Below are 17,428 nucleotides of genomic sequence, written 5' to 3' on the forward strand. Positions count from 1 at the left end.
CCGCAATTTACAACACGACACGTTGTAGGCGTGATTTCATGTTATGAAGGATGATTGATATGTAAAATCAGCCTCAAACAACGAATTTCAGCAAGCAGCAACACAATCACTCTCAAAGACAAGTTGATTGTGGACTTTTCTAGTTTTCTTTCCATTATATACCATAATTCACAAGTGTATAAAATTAAACCCTTTTTTATTTAACACACGTTCAGCATCTGCAGGAGAAAGTTTGAGATCTCGTTCGGCACAATAGAACGATATTGTTGTTGTCGCCATGTTTGTTGCTTTTAGTTTTAAAAATTGCGCTCAGTTTCTCAAAACGCTCACATCGACCCACCTCTTGAGATGGGTCGTCGTGAGCTAGGCGTGAGCATAAGTAATGACGTCATTAATGACGTTTTCGCCGCGACCGCAACGATCGCGGTCGCCATGTGGAACGCCTGAATGAGTATTTTACGCCTGAATGAGTATTTTAGGCGTTGTGAACGCTTAGTGGAACGCACGCTAGAACAAACATGTGTGCCTACAGGTGGCCATTTTGATTTAATTTTGACAGCATCTCGGACAGGTCTATACGACAAAGTTTAGACCGATAAAAGTGAGAAATACGTCACTGTTCATTCGGCAATGTGCGGAAAATATAGCATCAGGATCTGGTAGCTAACTTCACAGAGTTTCTTTTCTGACATGGGGGTGGACGGACGTGCCGATAGCGACCGTTCACAAAGAAGGTACGCAGACGCCATTGTTGGAAGTGGAACTCAGTTCATGTTGTGTATGTCCGCCGTTATAACGTGCAAGCAAAAGTTTAAAAAGTTATTGTAAACATTGTTTTAGTGGTTTTATTTAAATAGTGCTCCCATTCACGCCGGTTGGAGGTCGGTGTGGACCGGATATCCACGTGGGAGTAGGATTACAATGAATGCTATTTTATGAAAAAGACTGTTTTTAATATAATAAAAAAAATTAGACAAAAAAGGGGTGGCAGCATTGCTGCGAGCAAGACAGCTGCGCCCCCCCGACGAAGCTCCTATCATTTCTGATAGGAGGAGCACTGGTCATAATAGCGCCATCTGGAAGCTGGGACCAAAATTAAATTGAAGAAGAAGAAGAAGCTAACTTCACGTTGGTGATTTTTATACTCAAAAGTTTCGTTTTTTTTATTTTTGAATATTTTAGGATAAGATGTTTTTGTAGGATAAAAAAGAAAAATTTAAGAGAGGTGCTCTCTATCTATATAGGGAATCCTTGTTCAGGAAGTGATGAAAAAGAGCAAAATGTTCTAAAGTTAAAATAATAATTCAGAAAACTGTTGTGAAGATAAATCTAAATTTTTTATATCCCAACAATCGCTATTAATACACTTATTTAATATGAACTTGGAGTTATTAGGTAAGTGAAAATTTCTTTTAATATGTGATTAATGATTTTACTTTTGTCCGAATATTCTCTTGGAAATAATTTCAACATCATTTCATATTTAGCTTGGCTTCAATTGAAGACTGAAGGATAGGGGTGGATCCAAGCACCACCCAAGTCATAATTTGCAAGGTGTAATGAGTTAAAAAGCTGTTGGTTCATTAATTTTCAGTGACATCATTCATGCTCCATCATAGATATATCAAAAATGGGTACTCACTTATGAAATCTATGTGCACAGGTCTTAAATTTTCAGTAGTAACGAACAGAAAACACGAATTCTTACAACTGAATACACAGGTTCAGGAATTCACCCTGAGGTTTACACCATATACCAGTCACTAGTAGCAGTGTTCAAGTTGGTTAATATTGTTGTTACCTATTGAAAGAGAAGAGTTAACAACTTCTATATTTGTACAGGATAATTGCACATAAGATACTGAAGCAAATAGAAACATATACTGAATTTTGGTTATAATTATACTCATTTTGTTTTCAGTAAATCAGTATTTGTTTCACTAACTGAAAACTCATTTCAGTTTGTCATTATTTCTTTCAATCCTTTATATTTACTTCAGTACCTCATTATTATTTACAAAAAATGGAATGTACTGAGTGGGCCAAATTGGACACTTATAAAGGGAAACTCCTGTTTTCAAAACTAGATAGATAACTGATATCTATCATTGTTTCTGAGTTACAGCATGTTTTTCAAAAATATGCATTTTCGAGAAGTTGCTATAACTTTGTTCCTGTCAAATTGTTTTTTCATGAATACTTTGAAATGCACAAATAGGCTTTGGACGGCATGGTGATAAAACAGAAAGAAATTGTTCAGTAGTAGCTATCAAATGTTGAGAAAGTTTTTTACAGCAGTAATTGAAACACATAGTTTCAATAAATCTGAAAACAATTTACACTATATTATATGTTTCGTAATTACATAATTTGTATTACTTTCAAGATCTAGACTATATCTTCTATATTTACTACTAATGAATGAATCTACGATAATAATAATAAAGTCTCACATCCAATTCTTCTAAGAACCCTACAATATGATTTTGGTTTTCATCCCAACCTGATGAAATTTTTCAATTCATATCTATCTAATCGAAAACAAAGTGTGATAGTGAAAGGGCATAAGTCCAGTCCATTTATTGCATCGTCTGGAGTTCCCTAGGTTTCCAACTTGGGTCCTTTGTTATTTATTTTTTTATAAACAGTCATGTAAAAATTACACATCATCTTGCTATTTGTTGTTTGCAGATGACTTAAAAATTTTTAGAGAATATCAACAGTTGAAGATTGTGTACATCTACAAAACGATATAAATAACATCGGTGAATAGTCAAAAAAGAACAAATTGTTATTCAACGTTCAAAAGTGTAATACTATGACCTTCTACCAATGAAAAGTCAGTATAACATACAGCTAAGAGATGGACAGTATAAAACTCAACAGAACTCGAGAAATAACAGATCTTGGTGTTACTTTTAATTATGAATTATCATTTAGATCTCATATACTGAATGTAACAAACAATGCCTCAAAGATTTATGGGTTTGTATTTCACAACTCTAGGCAATTCAACAATATTACCTGCATCAAACATTTGTATATCACTCTTATTAGAAACATTTTGGAATATGCTTCCATTATCTGGTGTCCTAAATATAACTGTCAGAAGTATAGCATTGAAAGAGTTCAAAAAAAATTCCTGAGATATCTTCACTTCAAATAAACAGGTAACTATGACCTTAATATTTCCAAAGTAGTGCTACTTGAAGAGTACAACATACAAACCATCGAGAAAAGAATAGTATTTGCATACTTAATATACTTGTACAAGATGATACATAGTGATATGGATGATCCCTGTCTTCTATCTAAAATCAATTAAAATGTACCTGCTTATAAAATTAGATCGTTTCGCACATTATATAATGAATCGGCGAAAATAAATTATTATCAAAATGCCCCATTAAATGCTATGTGCAAGGCCTATAATAATGTACAAAATGACTGTGGTATCTTCTTCCAAAATTTTACTAGTTTTAGAAATGGTTTGTATGAAATTGTATAACTCTTGTTGAATATTTTTTTTTTATAACTTTTTTGTCATTTTGTTGTATGCACAAATCTATTTGTGATATTTACCTTTTCTACTCTATAACTGGGCCATGATCTGAGAAGTTTGTAAATAAAATAAATAAATAATGATAAAGAACAAACAATTAAATATATTTCTTTAGAGAAGGTGTTTGAAATATCTACCAGCTTCTCTTACACACAAGCGACACCTTTTCTTTCAGCCTTCCCCAGAGGTAAAAGTCCGTAGGCGTTAGGTCCGGTGACCTGGCCGGCCAACGATTGGAATCATACCAAAATTTACAGCCAAAAAATTGATGACAATTGCAGTGTTGTGAGGCAAAGCCCAGTCCTATTGAAAATATATTTTTCTGAGCTCTATTAGTGGCAATTCATCAACAAGGGGTTTAATATTTTGCCTTAAAATTTCTAAATACTTCATCATAAATGATTGGGCCTATAATTCTATCCCTGAAAATACCTGCCCACACACTAAATCCAAATCTTTCTCGACTTCTCTGATCCACAATAGAATAAGAATTTTGTTGTGCCCCAGTATAAGAATTGTAGCGGTTGAAAATGCCGGCACTGCTCATATAAATTTCACTAGTTCGGACTTCCATTGTCTATTATATAAAATGATTTGAAATCCCTGAAACAAGTAAAAAAGAATAATTAAAAAGAATAGTTGAAAATAACAATTATATTAAGCAACAATAAACCTGAAATGAAATGATAGTGAAATAACCTACAAGTAAAAATATAATAATTGAATAAATAAAAATTAAAGGAATGCAAAAAGAAAATAATAAAAAATAAAAAAAAATAAAATAAAAAAGTGTAGAGATTCCAAGTCACGTTAGTTCAGATTCCAAGTTAGTGAACTAACGTGACTTGGAATCTCTACACTTTTTTATTTTATTTTTTTATTTTTTATTATTTTCTTTTTGCATTCCTTTAATTTTTATTTATTCAATTATTATATTTTTACTTGTAGGTTATTTCACTATCATTTCATTTCAGGTTTATTGTTGCTTAATATAATTGTTATTTTCAACTATTCTTTTTAATTATTCTTTTTTACTTGTTTCAGGGATTTCAAATCATTTTATATAATAGACAATGGAAGTCCGAACTAGTGAAATTCATCACGAAACATTGTCAATCACCTTCAAACACTGCTCATATAAGCTTCGTCTGTCGAAATACAATATATAACAAAAAATAATGCACTCGGTTACAACTTTCCAGGAACCACTGGCAAAAAGCCATGCGGCGTTCAAAATCTCCTGGTTTGAGTTGATGAACTGCTCTGGTCCTGAATGGCTTGAATTAGTGTTTTTTCAAAATCCTCTTGTCAGTTTTTGCTCGGCCTGTGGATATTTTCAAATTTCGTGTTGACTTTTTGGGATTATTTTCAACAGCTCCTAAAACGACTATTTCTTCCAACTCCTTATCCCTATTTGACTCATATAATTTTGGGTTGTGTTGCAATTTTGCGAAAATGTCTCTAGAAGGTTGTCTTCTCTCTGGCTACATCTCGCGCTGCTTCTGCATTTTCCCCGGTTTGTATGAAACAGACTATCATATCCTAATTTTTCATAATTCTCATACTTCCATTGCGAATGTGTTTGAAAATGCAACAAAAATCACTAATTGAAGAGCGTCTTTACTGCTTAAATCAAAATTTGAATGCTACCAGTAAAGATTTGCATTGTTTTATCGCCGCATCGCCCACAACCTACTTGATCAAAGTGTGCGTTTCAAAGTCTACATGAAAAAACCTAAAAGCTCCGTATTTCAAAGACGACTCTAGCAAAACATCAAGCGTGCTACATTTTTGGAAAGGTAATTTTAAGCTCTATTGAAATATTCAGGAATATAGAGGGTGTCTCATTTTAAAAAATAAGTTTTTACACCATTGAATTCTACGTAAAAAAGTGTTTTGGAAATGTTTTCATAGAAACAAGAAATTTTTGACAGAAAAAAGTTACAGCAACTTTTCAAGAATGCACATTTTAGAAAAACATGCTGTATCTGAAACGATGATAGATATCTATATGAGTATATTCCCTTGAATTTTCTGGTTGGTAATTAATATATATTTTTTTATGTTGACATATTGTACCTGAATTTTGGCAATCTTAGTTTCCATATTTTCAAATTTTGTTTGATTGAATGAATTGAATCACATCATGGAGATATATAGATATATGTTCTTTACAGAGTAGGAATCTATCACATATTAGTATTTGTTATTTACTATGTATCGAATTCCTGTAGTCAGTACATCTATTTATCTGGTGGTTGTTTTAAAAATAGCTTCGTATAAGGTGTCAGTTATATATGTTCTGTTTTTTTGATAGATAATTTTCAAAGTTCTTTTTGAAATTGTGTCAATAATTTCATTTGGCTTGAGGTTGCAGAACCCGACGAAACTATTCCACATGAAATAATGCTTTCAAATAGCGTGAAATATAAACATGTAAGTGATTTATCTGAAGATATACTCTTATTTTGCTAATTATTTGTAAGTGTCCCAATTTAAATCGTCATCTACATATCCCCTGAATATTTGATTTTTTGTTTATTGGCAAAAATACATGAGTAGAGTCCATTTTCATTGATACGGGTATTGACCTCAATCGATAGGGATATTGAAGCATCTATGGTAGATTTCTCCATTTTGAATCCCGAGTTGGTTGTTGGATGTGGTTTTGTTTTTTTTATGTATTTATTCTTGTTTTAAGAATATTTTAACAAAATTTGTAATTTCTGAAAAAGGGCAGTAATTTTCTACTTTTTGCTCATTCCCATTCTTGTATGTAGGCGTGAAATTGCACATTTGAATTATGCTGAGAAAATTCCTTTTATGGAAAACTACTTTACGGAAAACTCAAGGGTACTATTCACTTGTTCGCTATAATTTTGAGAGTTTTTGCTCGAATTAAGCATAGTCCTGATTTTTATTTTCATTTTAAGAATCAACTTGGAAACTTAATCTTCGTATTTGGGAGTTTTCAATTTATAGTTCGGATATTTTTCATTGAAGTCAGCTAGAGCTGGATTTTTACCAATTTCGGTAAAATATTTGAAAACTGACTCTTAGTAATCTTGTATTTTTTCCATTATTCTCGAATATTTCAGTTATTATCCATTTATTTCAACTTTTGTTTTGAGTGTCATTTCATATATCGTTTTCTGTTTATCTAGTCAGTACACTGACAAGTGTACAATCTAAACTCTAACGACTGTGATTTCTAAACAACTAACTGAATTAATCAATTGAGTACTGAATGTACTCAATTTTATTAGATCATTTGTGTCTGCCTAAAGCAGACACAAATGATCTAATAAAATTAATTACCTGAAATAGGTATGTTGCCTTTTTCAGTAAAATAATGTTTAGAGCTATATGAAATATTTTTGTCAATCTTACAAACTTTTCAACATCTGGATCAGATTATTCAGTGTTGTGTTCACTATATTCACTGGCAGCATCACTTTCGATATCTTCCCAATCATGATCTTCCATGATTTATCGATTTTGCCCGTCTTCTTGATCCGTCCATGTTATATTAGCTAACATCTCCTTTCTTTAACTCTCTTCATAATGTAATTGCCCTAATTCTGCAAGTATCCATCATCTACGTCATACGTTCAGATTAATCAATTGTTGATACTCATCAAAATACCTATACTTATATTTCAGAATCTTTTGGACAGAACTATCCAGAGGTAGGTTCACAGCAAGTTGCTGGAATATTAATTAATATGTGTACCTTTTTAGGAGTTCGATGGAACTCTTGATTCACAATCCATTGCCGTAACATGTGCATTTAATAAAAGAGGAACACTTCTGGGAGTAGGCTGTAATGATGGCCGCATTGTAATATGGGATTTTTTAACCAGAGGAATAGCTAAAATCATATCTGCCCATGTACATCCAGTTTGTAGTATAAGTTGGTCAAGAAATGGACACAAAATAGCCTCTGCATCTACTGACAATACTGTTTGTATTTGGAACATACTATCAGGAGAGTGCGAACAAAAGTACAGGTTTCCATGCCCAGTTTTGAAGGTTCAATTCGAACCTAGATCTCTGGAACGTCTCTTGGTTTGCCCTATGAAACATGCTGCTATACTTGTTGATACTAATGGTGTGCATCAGGTTTTACCAATTGATGAAGATGTAAGTTAATCTGATATTCGCTGTTGTATCATCTCTAAAAAGTACATTTACCATATAATGAACCTAATGACCCTAATGAACCTTTCCAAATCAATTATTTGTTGAAAGAAAAATAAATGCAACACTATTTAGTTATTACGGTCTCATAGTCCAATTTTTGCCGTAGTTACTTTGATAACTTTGGTCGACAACCAAAAAATGTAGAGTGATTTTTATTTCGAGCGAGAACCATTTTGCCCAACTCCATCTCTTCAACTAAAAGAGAATATATAAAGAGAGATCAAGGGTCACTTGATATACTATTTTGAAACTGTTCAAAATCTGAATTCAACAGCCTTTTTGGTTTTTTAAATTTTATTTCAGTAGGTTTTGAAAAATCTAAAAATGGTGTTTCTTACCTTACATCAAATATAAAAAAAATGTTATAGTGAATAAAAATATGCCATTGAATTTTTACTTGATAATTTTTTATTTTTTAGATGTTTCAAATTGAATTTGTTTCGAAAAAATATTTCGCGAGAATTTGCAATAAAATAATGAATATTTCAAAAAAGTTATTACAATAGTTGTTCAGAGTAGTTTCCATTATTTTCCAGTCAGCAATAAAGCCTGTTGTTGAAATCTTATTTCACAATTTTGAAACTGGGTAATTATTGTAATTTATTTTTCTATTGAATTTCACAGTAGTGTGTTTCAGTTTTGAGCACAACTGAAATATGTACTCATTTCACATTTAACTAAAATATTTCGTTACTGGAATTAGTGTCAAACATGTAATTGCATTTCATTTGGTTTGTTTTCTAGTCTTCAATTGGTTATATTGACAGCAATAGTTTTTCCATTGTTTGAATAGTTCGAAAGTTTTGGAAAATATTTTAATTATTATTGGTAAAAAATACATATACAATAAATAATAAGATGGTTAAAAGTAAGAGACATTAGTTTTAACAATAGACATATAAAAAAAGAAAGTAATACAAATTATGAAATTGTGAAACAACAACAAAAATGAATTGGCGCTCTGGGGCAAACGAACAAAAGAATAATATGTTTTGAAAAGGACAGGAAGATCTAAGCACAGTCAATAAACAAAACCTAGTCTTTTTAGATAGTAAATATATCACTTTTACATAAATATTTATTATAAGGGTTGATATATATTCAACTTCTTCCTTAGTTGAGGTTTAATTCTGTCATATTTGTTTTCAAAATATCACTTGTATGTGTATTGTATACATAGCTGTTTTAATGGCTTCTCATGAGTTGATTTAATAAACCTGATAAAGTCTTTCAATTCAAAATGGTTAATTTATTATTACACACCACATGTCATTTCATGTGTGTTTCATGTTGTGTTGTAAGTTCAATATCATTTAATTGAGAACCTCTATCATGAAATGCTTTATTACAGAAGATTAAAGAATTTGAAAATGAAGTGTAATCATCATGAATATTATTAATCTATTTTATTTATATATTGTTCAATTTTAGGGAGATCTAAACATTGTGGCATCATTTGATAGAAGAGGTGAAAATGTTTATACAGGAAATGCCAAAGGTAAAGTTTTAGTGCTGGATTCTCACACTTTGGAAGTGAAAGCAAGCTTCAGAATTATTTTGGGCTCTTCCAGTGCAACTGCAGTAAGAAGTATTGAGTTTGCTCGAAGGGGAGAGTAAGTAGTTTCAACTAAGCGTATAATTTTTATCAGTCCTTAAGACTTTTGCTAGATGGTTTCTTTATAAAATATTCTCAAAGCAATATTCAAGTATATTTATTTTCTATTGTACTAAATATTTTATTCTGATTTAAGAAAAATAAGTCTAAATTGAATTTATTTAACTTTCAGTTATTTTCTGATTAACACTGCAGACAGAGTTATCAGAGTGTATGACAGTAAGGAAGTCTTGACATATGGAAAAGATGGAGAACCCGAACCAATGCAAAAGCTTCAAGATTTAGTCAATAAGTGAGTGAACTATTTTATGATATTTGAATCTGCATGCAGATTCATTCATGTACGAATACACCCCCATTATATGAAAAATATGGTATGAACATATAAATGAAAACATGTAAAACAAATGAAATATAACTATGCATTCTTGACACGTGAAAGAAAAATATATTTATATACATAAAAAGAATTAAACAATATTTAAATATAACCAACTGATATTTTCACATTTTTATGCTGTTAGAAAAATTGTCAGTGAAGTGATAAATGAATTGGCCAACTTATCTCGCTCATTGAAATTGTACTGAAAACAGTCATTGGCAACCCTGGCAGAATATTCACTTACTGCTTCAGATGAGACTTCTGAGCTAGACTAGTCTCTACAATGTTGTTGAAAATACATTCAGAAACACACATGGTATAGTATTCGCATCATAGAAAATTGATATCTCATGTTCCAACATGTTTTTAAGGTTAACCCTGCATCCGACATGTGGACTTCTGTAACATTTGTAGACACGTGGGGTGTGTGAGACCCCAATATGATTTTTCTGTTATAATTAACATTTTTTTTGAATTTTAACATTGTTGTTATGAGAATTCTATACTTGTAATATCTCTTTTTGCAATAAAATCATTTTCGATTTACCAAAACAAGCAAAAAATCGTTATATTCCGTCTTTACCAAAACAATGGGTTCTTTTAGTGGAAAAAATACAGATTTACTCGAAGAACTCTTTTGCACATAAATCGACTAGATAAATATCAAATTGCTGGTTCAAACAGATAATAAAAAAATAAATAAATAGAAATAAAAAAAAATTATTAAAAAAAAGTTACAGGTCATCAATATTTGCCATTTCTACGCAAGATTTGCAGTTAATTTCTGCATGGTCCAGACATACGTCAAACGACGATAGATATGAGATGTGAATATGAGAGTGGAGGCTATATGCAGAAGCTACTGAATATATCCTACGTTGGGGCGCCAATTTCGAAAAGTTATATGGTATTTTCTATGGCTGGGGTATGTCACACCCCACGGGTCGGACGCAGGGTTAAGATTAAAATTGAACCTAAAAACTAAGATTAAACCCAAAGACTATGAATGAGTGTAATGTGATAAGAAATATAAATATGTCTGCAAATCTATGTTCTGTTTTTTTTAAGTGACTCTGGTTCAAGCTACTTTCAGATATTAAACAGATCTACTTGAATTTCATTAGCACTCGATAAAATTTTGGATAATTGTCTATAATTGCATCTATGGAAATCAATTGCAAAAGTTTTGAGTGTTTCCAGTTTTTCTGGCTGAAACATGCAGGCCAATTGAAGACAAAAGATGTGGACAATCAACATGATAGTTCAAAATCTTATGTAGAAATCTAATGTCTGTATAAACTCTAAGAGTACTGTTTCACTATTTCTGTTATAGTACAAACTTCTTTCGAAGCGGTTTCAGTTAAAAGTATATTCAATTTATAAGCTAGACTTCTTAAAAATTTGATCTGAGTTATTTCTATTTCATTTATAAGGATTTCATATATTGGCGACCGCACACATGAGCAATACTCCAATATTGGTCTATATTAATGTTACTTTTCTTTCGCACCATCTGAAAGATTACTCCACCTAATAAATACTGGGTAGTATCAATTGAAAAAATTTTATTAATTAAAAAAAAAGTTCATACTGAATACTTTGATTTGAAAAAATTATAGCTTACCTTACAAGGAACACAAAAGGCGACTTTCCATTAAATATCTTGAATAACAAATTTTTGTAGGAAAACATTTTTGAAAAAATCGATTTTTTTTTATGCTGGTGCTACTTTTTTTCTCAAATATTTGCATTTACTTATAAAGTTTAGATCATCTGATGATGATGGTTACTGAAAGTTGCGTCAAGAAATGTGTAGTTAAATCTTGTGGGAAAAGTGTTTTTTTTTTTACAGTAAAAAGTAATCTGATTTTGAACTTCTTTAATAAAATATTTCAATATTTCAAACATTTTCATGAATCTTATATCTACCTTTCAGAACAATGTGGAAAAAATGTTGCTTTTCTGGTGACGGCGAGTATATTTGTGCTGGTTCAACAAGGCAACATGCTCTTTATATATGGGAAATGGCTGTTGGGAATTTAGTCAAGATACTACATGGCACCAAGGGAGAACTGCTTTTAGATGTTGCTTGGCATCCTGTTAGACCTATTATTGCTAGTATTTCATCAGGTAAAATGTTCAAGTTTTTATTTAAATCAATCAGTTGATCAAAATATAATTCAAGGTCTTGAAAATTAACAAATCTCACATGAAGACTATTGTCACAAGAATATAGATCATGATGGTCACTTTCAGTTTTGCCCTGCATAATACAAACATGCAGCACTAGATAATTAATTTAAAAATTCCTGAGTGCCTATACAGTGCTAGTCAAAAGTCCCCCCCCCTCGTATCTTTGGAACGGGTATACTTATAATAATGAAATTTGGAGGGTGGAAATAAACGGATGTAGGCTTCTTAACTGGTCATAACAGGTGACGCAATAGTCATAAATGACGTCACAAGGCCACTGTGACCAAAAATTTTAAATGGGACCCTATGGCAAGTGACAGCTCGTTTGAAAGGTATTGAAAATACCTATTCAGTCATACCAATTTTGTTTGGGTTTCGGCTGATTTTGATTGATAAATTGAAGAAATACGAAAATTATTGTTTCGCATTTAATTAATAAAGATTTTAAAGTACGCCTCTGGTTCATTGTCAAAAAGGTTGACGTGTTTGAATTATCTACTTGTCAAAAGTGTTTATACCTTGAAAATTTACCTAAGCTATTGTTTAACGAGACGTTTAAGTGTTTACATAGGCAAAATGGTACGTACTGTAGCCGACAAAGTAGCAGCTATCTTAATAATTGGTGAATGTAGAAACAATTTCCATGCAGCGGAACGACTGTTTAATGAGAGGTACCCCGATCGCCCTATATCGAGGGTTTATTTGAGGGAGCTTCTTCGGAAGTTTGAAGCATCAGGTAGTGTTCAAGATGCCAAACGATCTGGTCGACCAACAATTAGTGATGACAAAAAAATTGACATACTTGGAGAAATGGTAGTGAACCCTACTTCTTCCACAGCCCAAGTTGCGTCTATCTGTGAAGTCAGTCAAAGGACAGTACATAGGGTGTTGGCTAAAAACAAATTTCATCCATACAAATTAAAAATGGTGCACCAACTTTCAGATGATGACCCCGACCGAAGACTAGAATTCTGTGAAACTATGTCCGATAAAATGAACCAACAACCAGGCTACATACAATTTGTTTTAGTGACGAAAGTACTTTCTTTCTCAATGGAAATGTTAACACTCAAAATGTGAGGTATTGGAGTGACACAAATCCTCACATCTTTCGTGAAAAACATACTCAATTTCCAGAAAAAGTAAATGTTTGGGCAGGTATTTTGGGAAACCACATAGTTGGGCCTCTTTTTCTCAATGCTAACTTAACCGGTGAATTGTATCTGGAGATGTTACAAACTGATATTGAGGCGTTAATTCTTGAAATTCTAGAAGATAATCCAGATGAATTCGACAACTTGGAAATAACGTTTCAACAAGATGGTGCTCCTGCACACTATTACGGTGCAGTAAGACGTTACCTAGATGAAGAATATCGTGGTAGATGGATTGGACGACGAGGTTCGATCGAATGGCCAGCTCGGTCACCGGACCTTACACCATTAGATTTTTTTTTATGGGGTACTTGAAATCTAAGGTTTACGCTACAGCACCTGACAGTATTGCCATTCTGAAACAACGAATTGTTGAAGAATGTAGGGCAATTTCCGCTGACACACTGGGACGAGTACGACAAAAGTTTAGCAATAGGATGCATTACTGCCAGGAAGTAGATGGAGCACATTTTGAACACTTATTATAAGAACTGGTTCTTAAATCTTTATTAATTAAATGCGAAACTATAATTTTCGTATTTCTTCAATTTATCAATCAAAATCAGCCGAAACCCAAACAAAATTGGTATGGCTGAATAGGTATTTTCAATACCTTTCAAACGAGCTGTCACTTGCCATAGGGTCCCATTTAAAATTTTTGGTCACAGTGGCCTTGTGACGTCATTTATGACTATTGCGTCACCTGTTATGACCAGTTAAGAAGCCTACATCCGTTTATTTCCACACTCCAAATTTCATTATTATAAGTATACCCGTTCAAAAGATACGAGGGGGGGAGGGGACTTTTGACTAGCACTGTATATTGGGTTGGAAATAAGATATCTAAAGGTTCTCCCAAATAACCTAAAATTATTTATCTAATTGGCAACAACAGGTGGTTATAATTTTTGATCCATTGTATATAATATTATTTTTATTCATACTGTTGGTTGATAATGATAGTTCCGTTTAAAACGCTGTCAGATTTTTCAGAAATGCTTATTAAAAAACATACTTATTTTTTTCTAGCTTTCAACTACTCATTTCAATATAAAATATAATTTATAAGATTCAAAACTATTTTTTGGGAAAGAAAGTTTTTGGCTTTCTACTACTCCATCTTGATACAGAAAAATGTGGGAATGTTCCAAAGAAAGGAAGGAAGTAATCAATTTTGAAAAGAAGTAACTGTATACATAGATGTGAAGATCATGTAAAGAAGTAACTTTCAGGCACTAATCTGGATGAAAAAGCCTTCCTGAAACAGTTACTTTTATATAAACATTGAATTACACGAAAGAAAAATTATTTCTAAACAAATACTTTTATATGAACACTGAATTATACAGAAAACACTTTTTTCTACTCAGTTTGTATTCCAAATATTAGTTATGAGATTAAATCAGATATCATTCACAGGGTTTCTACACAATATATTGAATGAAAATAAAAATTACATGGAGCATGACAGTATTCCATGTAAGTCTTAATTATTGCAATAAACTTGAAAGCGATAAAATTTTTGAATAGAGAATGAAGATACCTTTCAAAAGATATATTACAGGCCTATACTTCCCATTTAAAAAATCGCGGGGGTACCTGTCATTCGACGGGGGTTGAAGGTAGGGGTGGCATTTTTCCGTTGAAGTATTTCAAATTATAATTTAAATTTGACGTGTTTAGGGATTTTGTTAAAATATGTACCGTGACCGAAATAATGAATTTATTCCATTTGGCTTTTACACACTGTATATCTGAATGATATATATAAAAATCCAGAATCACTAAAGTTTTTGGGAGTATACCTGGACCCCACACTGAAGTTTGACAGTTATGTAAATAATATAGCTAGTAAGTTTAATAAAAGCATTTACCGTGTTAGGAATCACACGTTGAAAGGTAAGACCTCCTTAGTCCTTAGCTCGCACAAGGTTCGACTTCTGAGGGTTGTCGTCCGTAGGGGTGCGACAGGTAGTTAACGGAAAAAACATATTTTAAACCTTCTAAAAAATCTTAGATCGGTAGTGGACCAGAAAGTTTGTGTGATGGCTTTCCAAGCTCTTGTTCAATCAGTTTGTATGTACGCGATAATAGTATGAGGATAGTCCCCACATGCATCCAGAGTATTTGGCGTTCAAAGAAGGGCAATGAGTGTATTTTCCAACGTGGGGTATCGTGCCGATAAAAGACAAAAATTTATCTATCTCAAAATCATTACCATTCCATCAAAATACATATACCAATGCATTGTATATATGTGTGAAAATATTAGTCAATACAAAACTCAAAGCAATGTACATAACCACTACACAAGGAAAAGAGACAATATAAGAATAAATAATTTTAAACTATATAAATCTAGGAATGCTTCACTTTATTATGCTCTAGAATTCTACAACAAACAAATAAACTGATGGTTGTATTGAAAGATTATTTAATAAACAGTCTTCTACGATGAATTCCTTAACAGTAGATTTGAAATGAAATGTAATCTTCAGAATATTTGTATTTGTCTCTGAGAAAATGAAATTAAAAATTTTACGTAATTTATAAGTTATATTTCTGTATCTGTACTGTATTGACCTGTGTAAAAAATTAATGTTTATTTTAACACCAATATTCTATTCTATTTTATTCGTTAGCACAACATGGTTTGGCAGTCTATACAAAAATCCCTTGTCAAACTTTCCCGGTAATTGATACCCAAAAAAAAACAAAAGATAAAAACCATACCACTACTGGAGTACGACCGGCCTATAGTGTCACTTTTCTGAAATGACTCGGAAATCTCAATAAAATAGTTATCATTTCAAGTCTACTAAAACTAACAACTCCGGTGTGATCTGAGATTTTTTTTCAATACTATATGTAGATACTTTTTATGTAAGTGGCTGAAAGTAATCAATTCATGTTAGACATATTTTATTTTGTTAGGTGTAGTAAGTGTTTGGGCACAAAACCAAGTGGAAAATTGGTCAGCATTTGCCCCTGATTTCAAAGAATTAGATGAAAATGTTGAATATGAAGAAAGAGAAAGCGAGTTTGACTTAACTGATGAGGACAAATCTGTGGCAAGCGGTGGTGATGATAAAGAGGACACAGATTTGGAGGTTAGTTGACTATATTTCAAAGTGACTTTTCCATTATTTGCTGAATCATCCCACACTACTCAAATTCATGGAAACCAAAATCCTGTTTTAGGTGGATGTATGTGCCATAGATCCAGTTGCAGCCTTTTGTAGTTCTGATGAGGAGAATGAAAATTCCGATTGTTTACAGTTCCTTCCAGTAGCTCCGGAGGTATTCATTATTGTATTGAATTAAATGTCCAACAATTCTACCTTTGTTTTTTAGATTGAAGATCCCGAAGATAACTGGACTCCTACGGACAGTAATACTACGCCATTGAATATGGGAACTGGTCCATCACCAGCAAAGAAAAAGAAATATAAATCTTACGATATTGCACTTGAAAATATATCTGACGGAGGTAATAATAGTTAACAAGTATTCTATGCATTGTAGAAGTTTTGTTATTTTAGAGATTTATCCTACGTTAGATCTATGTTATAGATATATATTTTAGAATTTTAACAGTTGATTTTCAATAAAAATTTATTGAATGTTTTGAAGGTATTGATTTTATTACAACTTATTTTAGCATATGTCTTTGGTTCTCGTATTTTTCGTCTTGTAATTGCCTGGATAGGAATTCTAGGAAGGGTTATTATAAAAACACTAATACTTCATTAATCTGAACTCCAAGACTTCACTTTTATTTTTTTGTAAATTGAATACCAATTTCATTATTATAAAATTATAACTCATTGAATTGAAACAGTGTAATTGCAAAGTTAGGTTAAAATCAAAACGTTACAGTGAACCTACTTTTATTGAAAGATAATAAAAAATTAAAATTAAGGCATTTGGTGTTCAAAGTTAGTAAGTTGTTGAACTTTGAAGCTAATTTTAAACGTTTTCTGAAATAAGAGTCTAAATTCTGTTAGTTTCAAATTAAACTTGAAATTGTCAATTGATTATTCAACATGTCTCGTTTTTATATTTTCCCTTCTTGGCTTTTGTATCTTGACATAATATATATTGTGAAAACATTCTTTTTACAGAAGTGCACCCCTTATTAAGCAATAAATCTAAGGATAAACTCGTTGCTGGCGGTAAGAAGGGAGGAGGAAGGCTGAGAAAATAATTTTTAGTATAACTGTCGAAATCGAATCATAAATAATAAACTTTACATTTTGTCAACAATATATTTTTCCTAGAATTTTTACAATATTCTATATTCTGTAAAAAAAGGAGTA

The 17,428-nt window shown here is 31.9% G+C and overlaps 1 protein-coding gene across 2 annotated transcripts; it reads left to right on the top strand.

Moving 5' to 3' along the window:
* Positions 1-727: 727 nt before the first annotated feature.
* On the top strand, positions 728-17,375 carry Rbbp5 (Retinoblastoma binding protein 5). 2 transcript variants are annotated; one of them, XM_074171787.1, is made up of 11 exons: positions 736-1,128; positions 1,183-1,395; positions 7,226-7,251; positions 7,304-7,705; positions 9,197-9,378; positions 9,553-9,672; positions 11,699-11,892; positions 16,044-16,219; positions 16,311-16,409; positions 16,464-16,599; positions 17,234-17,375. In XM_074171787.1, exons 2-11 carry the CDS (start codon positions 1,377-1,379, stop codon positions 17,314-17,316), a joined length of 1,437 nt encoding a protein of 478 aa, XP_074027888.1. In that variant the 5' UTR covers positions 736-1,128; positions 1,183-1,376; the 3' UTR covers positions 17,317-17,375. The 2 variants fall into 2 exon arrangements, with proteins under 2 accessions (XP_074027889.1, XP_074027888.1); XM_074171788.1 differs by lacking the exon at positions 16,311-16,409 and having other exon boundaries at positions 728-1,128.
* Positions 17,376-17,428: the final 53 nt, after the last annotated feature.

Source organism: Leptinotarsa decemlineata, unplaced genomic scaffold (genome assembly GCF_025532065.1).
Source record: "Leptinotarsa decemlineata unplaced genomic scaffold, Ldec_3_MD MMD2_tig00000035_RagTag_RagTag, whole genome shotgun sequence".
In the NCBI taxonomy this organism is placed as follows: Eukaryota; Metazoa; Arthropoda; class Insecta; order Coleoptera; family Chrysomelidae; genus Leptinotarsa; species Leptinotarsa decemlineata.